The sequence below is a fragment of the Chiloscyllium plagiosum genome, chromosome 35, assembly GCF_004010195.1.
Source record: "Chiloscyllium plagiosum isolate BGI_BamShark_2017 chromosome 35, ASM401019v2, whole genome shotgun sequence".
NCBI lineage: Eukaryota > Metazoa > Chordata > Chondrichthyes > Orectolobiformes > Hemiscylliidae > Chiloscyllium > Chiloscyllium plagiosum.
In genome coordinates this window covers 38,338,627-38,352,020 of record NC_057744.1, presented here as the reverse complement: position 1 = coordinate 38,352,020, position 13,394 = coordinate 38,338,627, and the positions used below count along the sequence as shown (strand labels likewise).

Genomic DNA, 13,394 nt, shown 5'->3' with positions numbered 1-13,394 from the left:
GTGGAAGGTATAGGGGGGATGTCAGGGGTGGGTTCTTTACCCAGAGAGTGGTGGGGGCATGGAATGCGCTGCCTGTGGAGTGGCGGAGTCAGAATCATTGGTGACCTTTAAGCGGCAATTGGATAGGTACATGGATGGGTGCTTTAGCTAGGACAAATGTTCGGCACAACATCGTGGGCTGAAGGGCCTGTTCTGTGCTGTATTGTTCTATGTTCTATGTTCTAAAGCAAGTGAACTTAAGGCTTGGATTGATGCCTGGGAGTATGACGCATTGCAATCACAGAGTTTTGGTTGAAGGAAGGGCATGATGATTGGCAATTAAATGTTCCAGGATAAAGACACTTCAGACAGGACAGGGAAGGAGGTAAAAGGGGGTTGGAGTTGCATTGCTGGTCAGGGATGATATCACGGCTGTGCTAAAGGAGGACACTATGGAGGTCTTGGGTAGTGAGGTGGAGCTGAGAAATAAGAAGGGTGCAGTTACACTGTTGGGGCTGTATCACAGGCCTCTCAACAGTGAGCGTGAGGTAGAAGAACAAATAGGTAAACAGATTATGGAAAGATGTAGAGGCAATAGAGTAGTGGTGATGGGAGATTTTAATTTTCACAACACTAACTGGGATACACTTAGCGTCAGAGGTGTGGATGGGGTAGAATTTGTAAGAAGCGTCCAGGAGAATTTTCCAGAGCAGTATGTCAATAGTCCGGCAAGGGAAGGGGCCATATTGGACCTGGTATTGGGGAATGAGCCAGGACAGGTGGTAGACGTTGCGGTGGGGGATTTCTTTAGGAACAGTGACCACAATTTTGTAAATTTTAGAATACCCGTAGACAAAGATGTGAGTGGACCTAAGCCAATTGTATCAAAATTAGGCAGGAGCTGGGAAATGTGGATTTGACACAGCTATTTGAAGGGAAGTCCACATTTGATATGTGGGAGGCTTTCAAAGGTAGGTTAAAGACAGTGCAGGATAGGCATGTCCCGTTGAAGGCAAAGGATAGGGAGGGCAAGATTCGTAAACCGTGGATGACAGGAGAAATTGTACGACTAGCCAAGAGGAAAAGGGAAGCATTCATAAGGTCTAGGCAGCTAAGAAAAGAACAGGCCCTGGACGAATATCAGAAGAGTAGGACCAATCTTAAAAGAGGAATCAAATGGGCTAAAAAGGGTAATGAAATAGCTTTAGCAAGCAGAATTAAGGAGAATCCCAAAGCATTTTATTCTTACATAAGAAGCAAGTGGGTAACTCGAGAAAGGATTGGTCCAGTAAAGGATAATGAAGGCAGGCTGTGTGTCGAGCCTGAGAGAATGGGTGAGATTCTGAATGATTACTTTGCAACAGTGTTCATTGAGGAGAGGAACATGATGAATCTTGAGATTAGAGATAGAAGTTTGATTAGTCTGGATCACGTTGACATAAGTAGGGAAGATGTGTTGGGTAGGCTAGAGGTTATTCAGGTGGACAAATCCCCAGATGGGATATATCCCAGGTTGATGAGGGAGGCGGGAGAGGAAATAGCTGGGGCTCTGACAGATATCTTTGTGGCATTCTTAAACACAGGTGTGGTGCCAGAGGACTGGAAGGTTGCTCATGCTGTCCCCCTGTACAAGGAGGGTAGTAGGGATATTTCAGGTAACTACAGACCAGTGAGCCTGACGTCAGTGGTGGGAAAGTTGCTGGAGAAGGTACTGAGGGATAGGATCTTTTCATATTTAGAAAAGAATGCGCTTATCAGTGATAGGCAACATGGTTTTGTGTGGGGAAGATCGTGCCTTACTAACTTAATAGAGTTCTTTGAGGAAGTGACCAAGTTGATAGATGAAGGAAGGGCTGTTGATATCATATCCATGGACTTTAGTAAGGCTTTTGATAAGGTTCCCCATGGTAGACTAATGGAGAAGGTGAAGTCAAATGGTGTGTAGGGTGTTCTAGCTAGGTGGATAAATAACTGGTTGAGCAACAGGAGACTGTTGCTGAAGGGAGTTGAAGGGAGTTTCTCGAAATGGAGAAAGGTGACCAGTGTGTTCCACAGGGATCAGTGTTGGGGCCACTGTTGTTTGTAATATCATAAATGATCTGGAAGAGGGCACTGTTGGTATGATCAGCAAGTTTGCAGATGACACGAAGATTGGTGGAGTAGCAGAAAGCATAAGGGACTGTCAAAGAATACAGGAGGACATAGATAGACTGGAGAGTTGGGTGGAAAAGTGGCAGATGGATTTTAATCCAGACAGATGTGAGGTGATATATTTAGGCAAGACTAATTCTAGAGCAAATTATACAATGAATGGAAGAGCCTTGGTAAAAGTTGATGGGCAGGGAGATCTAGGAGTGCAGGTCCATTGTACCCTGAAGGTTGCTGCGCAGTTGGATAGAGTGGTCAAGAAGGCATATAGTATGCTTGCATTCATCGGACAGGGTATTGAGTATAAGAGCTGGCAAGTCATGTTAAAATTGTACAAGACATTGGTTCAATCGCATTTAGAGTACTGTGTACAGTTCTGGTTGTCACATTCCCAAAAGGATGTGGAAGCTTTGGAGAGAGTGCAGAGAAGATTTATGAGGATGTTGCTTGGTATGGAAGGTGCTAGCTATGAAGAGAGATTGAGTAGATTAGGTTTGTTTTCATTACAAAAAAGGAGATTGAGGGGGGACTTGATTGAGGTTTACAAAATCATGAAGAGTATAGACAGGGTGGATAGAGACCAGCTTTTTCCCAGGGTGAAGGATTCAATAACAAGAGGTCACGCATTCAAGGTGAGAGGTGGAAAGTTTAAGGGGGATACACGCGGCACGTACTTCACACAGAGGGTGGTGGGCGTTTGGAACGTGTTGCCAGCAGAGGTGGTAGAGGCAGGCACGGTAGATTCATTTAAGATGCATCTGGACAGATGCATAGTAGGTGGGGAGCAGAGGGATACAGATACTTAAAAATTGACTGAAAGGTTTAGACAGTAGATTTGGATTGGCTCGGGCTTGGAGGGCCGAAGGATCTGTTCCTGGGCTGTAAATTTTCTTTGTTCTTTGTTTGGTTTGATATCATCCCAAACCGTAAAATTCAAATTCAATTGAATTTTGGTATCTGGGGCATAATTTAAACAGATTGGTCGAATTTGAATTTGTTTTTGTTCCATGGCAACACAGAATCAGCTATATGTTTCAACCAAATGTTGCATTTTTTAAATTGCTCGGCACACTCTGTGCTTTCTGTCAGTCCTTGCCAGCTTCCTTTCTCTCTCTTTCTCTTTTAAAGGTACAGTACACCTACACCTTCATAACATTGCAGGATTGGCCAAAGCGCTCCATTAAAATTGTTTATGTAGCAGCACTGGAAAGTTTCATCACTTCAAATGAGGAAGGAATTTGTTTGGCTTGGTACTTTAAATCTGTATTAAAAACATGACCCTGTTGTAACATCAGATACACCACAGAGTGTTTTTGTTGATTGGTTCATTTTCCAGGAGTTGCTCGAGCTGGCAAGAAAGAGTGGCCCTGACATGACTCTGAAAAGGAAATACCAGGCAATTTCGAGTCAGAAGGAGCAGGAGAGGCGAGCACAGAGTCGATACGAAAAGATTCTGCAAGAGGTCAAAGAGGAATGTAAAGATAACAGCATCTCATCTGATGAGGAAGGTATGAATGTCAATGGGTTGGTTCATTGCAGGACACGCAGCAATAATTCACTTGATAAAATGCTGGATAAGAAGGCCTTGGTGAGCCCAACTACCTTTCATGTTTATTCAAGGATTTTTTGCATTGTCCAATATTTAGCAAAAAGAAAGAGAACCTCTAATTTTAAGCAAGGCCCAAATCCAGCTGAACTATTGAAGGTCACAACATTCAACAGCAACATGGTGTCATCGCCAAAAATCTCAAATAAAGATATCTGAGAAAAGTTACCCCATTTTTCTTTGGTTTGAAATTTGAAATTTGATCCATAGAGATTTTGTCCTTGTCTATATTTCTCAAAACATATAAATGAATATATGTGTGTTTGTGTTTGGATTTAAAATGGGTGAAGTTTAAATTTGCATAATTAATTAATCGTTCATTTTTTGTCATTTGTTAGCAGATAAGTTTGTTATAATAGGTATGCTTTTGAAATTTGTGGGTTTCTTTTATATCAGATAGTGGTCATAGTCAGGCATTAACCATCCTAGATATTAAATTGCAATGGCTCAGTGATATTATCACTAGATTATTAATCCAGAAACCCAGGTAATGTTCTTGGGTTTGACAGATGGTGGAATTTGAATTCAATTTTTAAAAAATCTGGAGTTAAGAATCTAGTGAAGACCATGAGACTATTGCCGTTCAGGGAAGGAAACTGCTGAAATTGAAGGGACCTGGTCTGGTCTACATATGTGAACAGACCCACAGCAATGTGGTTGACTGTTAACTGTCCTCTGGGCAATTGGGGATGGGCAGTAAATGCTGGCCTAGACAACGATAATCCCATGAATGGAAACAAAAATTATGGTAACTCGTGGAATAGTGGATCTTGATTTCTCATGCTCTATTCTCACCAGGGTCATGACAAGATAATTATAGAGACAGTAGATTTTATTGAGGACAAAGAGCATATAGTAAGAGGTGAAGTGAAGGCTAAAATACTTCGGTATTTTGAATCAGTCTTTATTAAGGATGTGGGTGCTAACAAACTATTGGTAAAGGCAGTGGACAAGGTGCAAATGGATGGGTAGAATGTGTTTGAAAGGCTGGTCATACGTAGTGGTTAAAATTACTGACTTGCATCCCATGTTGCTAAGTGAGGTGGGACTGTAGATAGTAGAAGGACTTACCATAATCATTAAATCTCCCCTATATACAGGAAAGGTGCTGAACAATTGGAAGGTGCAAATGTGACATCCTTTTTCAAAACAGGTGATCAGGTTATTCCATGTAATTATATGCTAGTCAATATAATTGCAGTAATAAAATATTAGAGACAGAAAGAAGATCATGGGCATTTGAAAAGGTTTGAGTCAGTTCAGGAGAACTAGCATGGATTTGTAAGTGGTAGATTATGTTTGATCATTCCAAGCTCAGTGAATAATTGGGAAGGCAAATGGAATATTCTCCAGCAATGGAAGGGAGAGTAGGGAGGTTGCTAAACTGTACAAGGCATGAGTTAGACTGCAGCTGGAATGCTGTGAACTGTTTTGGGCCCTTTAATATGAGGAAAGATTGAAGGCAGTCCAAAGAAGGTTCACTCAGCTGATATCAACTATGGAAGGGCAGTGTTATGTGGAGGTGTTGGTAGCTTGGACCTGTACTGATTAGAATGTGGACCTTATTGAAACATGCAGTGCTTAGGGACTTGACAGGGTAGTTGAGGTAAGGTTGTTTCCCCTTGTGTGGAATCAAGGACCACAAGGCGAGTTTTCAAAACATGGGGTCACTCATTTAAAATAGAGATAAGAAGAAATTATTTTCTCAGAGCCATGAATCTGTGGAATACTTTAACAGCAGGAATGACAATAAGCAAGCAGTGGCAGGCATTTGAGAAGATAATTCATGACTTTCAGCAAAAATATATCCCAGTAAGGAGGAAAGATTCTAAGAGAGGGACAATTCAACCATGAAAGTTAAGGAGAGTATAAAGTTCAAAGAAAAATCACATAAGCCATCAAAAGTCAGCAATAACCTCAAAAACTGGGATAAATTCAGCATCTATCAGGACTACAAACGATAAAGAGAAAGAAAATTAAACTACAAGGGAATATATAAACTGGCAATGAAGAGTGTCTTTAAATATATAAGAGAAAGGTCAATGTGAGCAGAGGCCCCTTAGAGTATTCATCTGCAGACATAATTATGGGAGCATGGAAATGGCAGAGGAGTCATTAAATGCTTTGCATCAATCTTTAACCTTCAAGATACTTCAAACATCTCATTATTACTAAAGAATTCAGGTGAGGAATTAAGTACTATCACCATCATAAGAGAAGTAATAAGATGGGTCAATTAGCCTAACATATTTTCTTAAAAAATTGGTGGAACCTAATATTAATGGAATAATGATACATTTGAAAAATCATAATCTAATCCGAGCAGAGTCAGCATGTTTTATGAAAGGTGTATGATAGAACATAGAGCATTCCAGCGCAGTACAGGCCCTTTGGCCCTCGATGTTGCACCGCCCTGTGAAACCAGTCTGAAGCCCATGTAACCTACACTATTCCATTCTCGTCCATATGCCCATCCAATGACTATTTAAATGCCCTTAACGTCGGTGAGTCTGCTACTGTTGCGGGCAGTGAATTCCACACCCCTACTCCTCTCTGAGTAAAGAAACTACCTCTGGCATCTGTCCTATATCTATCACCCCTCAATTTAAAGCTATGTCCCTTCATGCTAGCCATCGCAATTCAAGGAAAAAGGCTCTCACTGTCCACCCTATCTAACCTCTGATTATCTTATATGTCTCAATTAAGTCACCTCTCAACCTTCTTCTCTAACACAAACAGCCTCAAGGCCACGCCTCAGCCTTTCCTCGTAAGACATTCCTTCCATACCAGGCAACATCCTAGTAAATCACCTCTGAACTCTTTACAAAGCTTCCACATCCTTCCTGATTTCTGACTATTTTAGAGTTTTTTGAGGAGGTTCATAGTTCCTTGAAAATGCAGTTGCAGGTAGATAGGAGAGTGAAGAAGTTGTTTGGTATGCTTGCCGTTATCAGTCAGTGCTTTGAGTTAGGAGTTGGCAGATCAAGTTGTGGCTATACAGGACATTGGTTAGGCCACTATTAGAATACTATGTGTATTTCTGATCTCCCTGCTATTGGAAGGATGTTGTGAAACTTGAAAGGGTTCAGAAAAGATTTACAAGGATGTTGCCAGTACTTGGAGGGTTTGAGCTATAGGGAGAGGCTGAACAGGCTGGGCTGTTTTCCTGGAGCTGAGGTTTATAGTCATGAGGTGGGGGGATGGCCATGGATAGGATAAATAGACATTGTCTTTTCCCTGGGGTGAGGGAGTCGAAAACTAGAGGGTGCAGGTTTAAGGTGAGAGTGAAAAGATTTAAATGGGAAATCAGGGCAACTTTTCACACAGGATGGTGCATGAATGAAATGAGCTGCCAGAGGAAGTGATGGAGGTACAATTACAACACTTAAAGGGCATCTGGATGGGAATATGAGTAGGAAGGGTTTAGAGGGATATGGGCCAAATGCTGGCAAATGGGTCTAGATTTACGTGGGATGTCTGGTCAGCATGGACGAGTTGGACTGAAGGGTCAGTTCCTGTGCTGTATATCTCAATGACTCTGAAGTCTCAATCAGAGTGGATATGGGGAACCAATAGATGTGTTACATTTAGACTTTCAGAAGGCATTCAACAAGGTACCTCACAAAATATAGTCATTTTATGAGAGACTGTAGTGTGAAAGATAATACATTGGTATAAAGCGAGCATTGGCTATTGGGCAGAAAACAGGGAGTGGGGATAAAGTGTGATATTTTTCAGGTTAGACAGGCAGGAGGCTGGAAGAAAACAGCAAACCAGGCTGCATTAGGAGGTGGTGAAGTTAATATTTCGGGTGTAACCCTGAAGAAGGACCCTTCAGGACTGGGGGTGGGTGTAGGGGGAGCTGCAAATATCGGGGTGGCAGTCTATAACTGGGGGTGGTCTCCACAGGGATCAGTGATGGGACAGCAACTGTTTACAATATTTATTAATGAATTGGAGGAAGGAAGTGAATGTGCTGTTGCTAATTTTGCAGACAACACAAAAATAGGTGGAAAGGCAAGTTGCAAGATGGATACAAACAACTGACAGAGAGATATTGATAGGTTAAGTAAATAGACAAAAGGTGGCAAATGGATTATAACGTGAGAAAATGTGAAGTTCATTTTAGAAGGGAGAACAAGTGCTATTCAGATAGAGAAAAACTGCAGAAAGTTGCAATAGTAAGGGACTTGCTAGCACACAGGTGCTGCCAGTAATCAGGAATGCTATTGGAATATTGGCCTTACTTCAAGGGGTTGGTGTATGGCAAGTAAGGAAGTCTTACTGTAATTGTCCATGGCGCTGGTGAGATCAAATCTGGAGTATTGTGAGCAGTTCCCTTGTTTAAGGAACAACATGTTTTCACTGGTGGTAGTTCAGAGAAAGTTTACTAGGATGATCCCTGGTATGGACGATCAAAGATTAAACTTTATTGACTGAAATTTAGAAAAATGAGAGCTGGTCTCAGAAAAGCATTAAGGATTCTTAAGGGGCTTTGTAGGATGAATCCTGAGAGAATGTTTTCCCTCATGGGAGAGTTTAGGAGCAGAGGACACAAACTCAGAATCTAGGGGTACCAATTTAAGTCTGAAATGAAGAGGAATTTCTTCGCTGAGGGTTGAGAGACTTTGGAACTCCTTGCCACAGAGAACTGTGAATATTTAAGGCTGATTAATAGCAGAGTTAAGCATTATGGAGAAGGGGGAGGAAAGTTGATATTAGGAATGTTGCATCAACTGTGATCTATTTGAGTGGTGGAGCTAGCTCAAGGGGCCAAACGGCCTCCTCTTTTCCTGTTTCTTATTATGAGTATTTTCAAGGGAATCCAAGATTATGATGCAAAGGTAAGAAAATGGAGTTGAAGATTATCAGATCAACCATGCTTTTGTTGACTGGTGGAGCAGACTTGATGGGCTGAATGGTTTGATTCTGCTCCTACATCTTATGGTCATCTTATTTATTTGAATTTATTGATGAAGTAATAGATAAGCTTGATGAAGGAAATGTGCTGGATGTTGCCTTTGTGAATTCTAAATGCCTGCACAGAACTGAGTCTCTCAGACCACAAGTAAATCTGGTTTATAAATCTGAGGTTTATTGAATAGGAAGGTCTGCATCAAATTGGCTGAAATAATATTGACTTATGGACAGAAATCAGTGAGTTGTGGTTAGTGGTTATTTTTTAGACTGGAGGATGACAGTGGTGTTACCAATAGTCATTACTCAGACTGTTACTTTTTTGATGAACGTAAATGATTCGGATGCTCCAATAAAATGAATATTTCAAAATTTACCAATGTTACAAACCTGAGGCATGGCAAATAGTGAGGACAATGTCTGTTGACTGCATCAGGACATAGAGTGTGGGAGAATGGGCTGCCAAGTGACCAATAGAATTTACAACGGAGAGGTGATACCTTTTGGATGAAGACCTATGGAGAGGCAATACGGCACAATTGTCAATAGTGTGTAGAAACAGTGGGACTTAGGGTTCATTTGCATCGATCTGTGAAGATGTCAGGCCATTACAATTTTGAGGTTTATAAATAGCTGAATTGAGTGCAAAAACTGATTAGTTAAGCTCAGATCTGACTAATCTTACCCCTTTGTCCAATACATTATTTTGTGAGGAAAGTTTTTAAATGAGAGATTTGGGTTGTAGAGAGAAAAAAAACATCAGAAATCCTTTTTAATCCTCTTGTCTGTGTACAAGGATTCTGTTATTGGCCATGTGCATGGACTTTCTCTTCAAATAAAGTTTTGAAGTTGGGAATCCATATTGATTGAGAAGGACTTGACCTTCCAGGCCTTGAGTTTTTTTGAGATCAGCCATTGGAAGAGGGATAGAGGGTTGGGGAAGGTGAATCGAAGAGAACCGTTTACTTGTTGGATTCTTGGCCACCTTCCCAACACAAAGTCTCTTTGTTTGTGTGATATCATTAGTGGACTGAGATTGTATGTTACTGCTTTGGGAACAGTTCAGTTTCTAACACAAACCTTGAGATTTACAGACTCTGAAAAGAAATAGAATCATCAATTTTTTAAAAATATTTTTTGATCCACAAGCTTTAAATGGAGTCAATCCTTGAAGTTAACCTTCCTAGTGATTGTGGTCTGTTAGTACACCTCTGCTCTCACCAGGCAGTGACATCCCCGTTCCCTCCCCCCCCCCCCCCCCCCCTCACCACACACACAGGCACCAACAATTGATTCATTTCATGGAATTGTTTCAAAGAGTTCCTACAGGGCAGAAAGAGGGTATTCAGCCCATCAAGGCTGCACCAACTCTCTGAGAGCATCCCAACATATCCCCATAGTCTTATATTTACCATGGCAAACCATCCAGCCTACACCGGGACAATTTAGCATGGCTATTACATCTAATCACATCTTTGAACTGTGGGAGAAAACTGGAGCACCTGGTGGAAACTGCTGCAGACATGGGGAGAATGATAACTCCACATAGTCACCCAAGAGTAGAATGGATCCCCTGGTACTGAGAGAAGCACTGCTAACTACTGTGCTACCATGCTACCCATTTAATGTTTCACTTTTGTTTTAAGATGGACAAAAAATACCAGCATAACCAACATCCCCTTTATCATTTGAACAAATTTATTTTTTAAAGACATCAGAAATTTGCAATTGAGCAGGTTGTCCTGTTCTCGTAAATCATATTTTTCTGTATTGTAGAGATGTGTTCCTGGCTTCCGGGTTCTCCAACACACCCCATGAGTCCCAGTGTGGCGCTGCGAGCTGTACCAACCCTCTCCACGCAGGACATGAAGACAGTCAGTAAGTAAACCTGCTATCTCTTTAACCCCAAACCAGCCACTGAATCCTGGTTCTTGCATCTGTTTACTCAAAGTGGTGCTTTCTGGAATTGGGGACTTTCAAGTGTGTAAGAGTGTTATTCCTTGTCACCTGGTGATAGCTGGCCTGCACCGAAGAGCCAATACGGTTTGAATTTGAATTTAGTTAGCTTAATTGTCACATGTACATGTGAGTACAGTGAAACGTTTACAAGTCACCACTTACCTCACCAAGGTACAAATTCTTGAAAAAAAATTTGAAAAATAAAGAAATAAGTCCATGATCTGAGTAATGAATTAGAAAAGTGAAAAAGTTTAGAATAACAGTCCTTCTATGATAATATAATAAAGAAAAGAAAAAATAATAAGTTAAAAAAGGCGAAGTCCATTCAGTCTATTTCATGGTTCTGGGCTTGAGGACCTGATTACACCCCTCCACATTGAAATCCCAGGCTGGATCCACCACGGTGCCAAAGAAACCGGTGTGTTGAGTCACAGACTGATTGACTGAAGCTGCCACAAGGCCACCCTGATGCCAACAGAAACAGCCGCTGAAAGGAATCCCAGGCTGGGCCAAACCAATCATGCTGCTGCGAAGACGCTGTACAAGCCTCAAGGAAACTAGGATCTTGGGCCCAGACACACCTGGTCCTCAGCTGCCGTTGAAGCAGCCTATTTGAAGGACCCACCAGGACACAAATGTACTTAATGTTAGAAATGAAATATTTAATCAAGAGAGGAAAAAAAGGAGGATGTGGCAGGCCTGGTGTTAAGAAGCAGATCAGGCAGAAGTCTGAATACATCCTCATCAGATGAAATTCTCATCATGCTAATACTTATGAATTTGAAATTTCTTCTTGGGCTCATCAACTATATTCAGAATATACCTCAGCTGTCCTAGAATTGTGTCTGTTCTGTCTTCCCCCAATCCTGTCTCCTGTAAACCAGGCACTGTGCCTCCTGTCCCTCCTCTTGCCCCCAGGTGGGCCACCTCTATGCCATCCCATGTGCTACCTCCCTCTCCTGAAGCACTGCACCACTCTACTTCCAGCAGACCCCTTCTCACCCAGAAATGTTTGATTTTTTGATTTTACATGTTCCAGGTAAACCTGAACTGGGAGATGAGGATTTGAAAATCATGATAAGGAAACATGTTGAGAAGCGAAGACTACAACCGGTAGGCTGACTTATGAACAGTTATTAGGAATCTGATGTTTTGTAGCATTTTTGTTAGTTTCTTGATTTTTAATGCACTCTCTGTGCTCAAGCAGAAGCATATTGATTTTGGACAATGTTGGCCCTCACTTATGGATCTGAAGTGATCAATGCAACCCATAAGGCTTTGATGTGAGGTTCACGCGAGCAAGGTGACCAAGAGCTGGACTGATTTAGAACATAAGAACAGTATAGCACAGGAACAGCCTTTCAGCCCACAATGCTGTGCTGAACATGTCACCTAAAATAATCTAATCCCTTCTGTCTGCCCATGGTCCATATTCCTCCATTCCTTGCATATTCGCGTGTTTGTCTAAAAGCCCCTTCTGTCATATCACTACCCCTGACAGCACAGTCCAGACACCTACCACTCTGTAAAACTCTGGGAAAACGATTCTGACAACCAACTTTATTTATGTATCTCAATTTTATAAATTTCTATCAAGTCTCCCTTCAGCCTGCCACTCCAGAGAAAACAACTCTAGTCTTTCTAGCCTCTCCTAACAGGTCATACTTTCTAATACAGGCAGCATCCTCTAAACCTCTTCTGCATCCTCTCCAAAACCTCCATATAGATAGAGTCATAGATTCCTAAAGCACGGAAACAGACCCTTTGGCACAACTTGGCCCATGATCACCAAAATGTCCATCCATGAAAACCCCATTTCCCTACACTTCGCCCATATCCTTCTAATCCACTACACATTTTAAGGTCCTACCATTCACCATGAAAGTCCTACCTTGATTTGACTTTGAAAAATGCAAGACCTCACACTTATCTATTTTAAACTCCATTTGCCATTTCTCAGTCCAATTCCCCAGCTGATCAAGGTCCTGCTGCAATTTTTGATAATGTTCCTCACTGTGCACGATACCACCTGTTTTAGTATCATCAAACTTACAAATCATTGCCTTGTACATTCTCATCCAAATCATTGATCTAGACACCAAACAGCAATAGGCCCAGCTCCAACCCCTGAGGCACTCTACTAGTCAGAGACCTCCGGCCTTCTGCTTACTACCAAAATGCCAATTTTGTATCCAATTTGCCAGCTCCCCCTGGATTCCATGCGATCTAACCTTCCGGCATCAGGCCTTACTAACTACGTCTACCGCCCTACTCTTGTCAACCTTCCTGGTCACTTCATTGAAGAACTCTAACAAATTTGTGAGGCATGATTTCCTACTCACAAAGCAATGCTAACTACTCCTAATCAAACCCTGTCTTTCCAAATGCATGTATATTTTACCTCAGAGTTTTCTCAATTAACTTACCCAACGCAGATGTTAAGCTCACTCGTCTATAGTTCCCAGGTTTTTCTTTGCAGCCCTTCTTAAATAATTACAATATTCGTTGCCCTCCAATCTTCCAGGACCTCACCCGTGGCTAATGATGATGCAAACTTTTCAGCCTGGCCCCCCACAATTTCTTCTCAAGCCTCTTGCAGTGTTCTTGGATATCTGGGTAGGATCAGGAATTTATCCACCTTCATACATTTTAATACATCCAACACCACCTCTAATGTGATATGGACTGTGCCCAAGATATCACCACTAACTTCCCCAAGTCTTCCTGTATACTTCCTGTAATGTGGCAACCAGAATTGAATGCAATACTCGAAGAGTGGATTAAC

The 13,394-nt window shown here is 41.7% G+C and overlaps 1 protein-coding gene across 4 annotated transcripts in view; it reads left to right on the top strand.

Annotated features, from left to right (window-relative positions):
- Positions 1–13,394, top strand: part of nfrkb (nuclear factor related to kappaB binding protein) — a 161,174-nt gene that overhangs the window by 20,390 nt on the left and 127,390 nt on the right. For all 4 annotated transcript variants that reach the window (XM_043676950.1, XM_043676947.1, XM_043676949.1 and 1 more), the window contains exons 5-7: positions 3,464–3,635; positions 10,427–10,528; positions 11,649–11,722. In XM_043676950.1, coding sequence (XP_043532885.1) covers positions 3,464–3,635; positions 10,427–10,528; positions 11,649–11,722 — 348 coding nt within the window. The remainder of the gene's footprint in view (positions 1–3,463; positions 3,636–10,426; positions 10,529–11,648; positions 11,723–13,394) is intronic.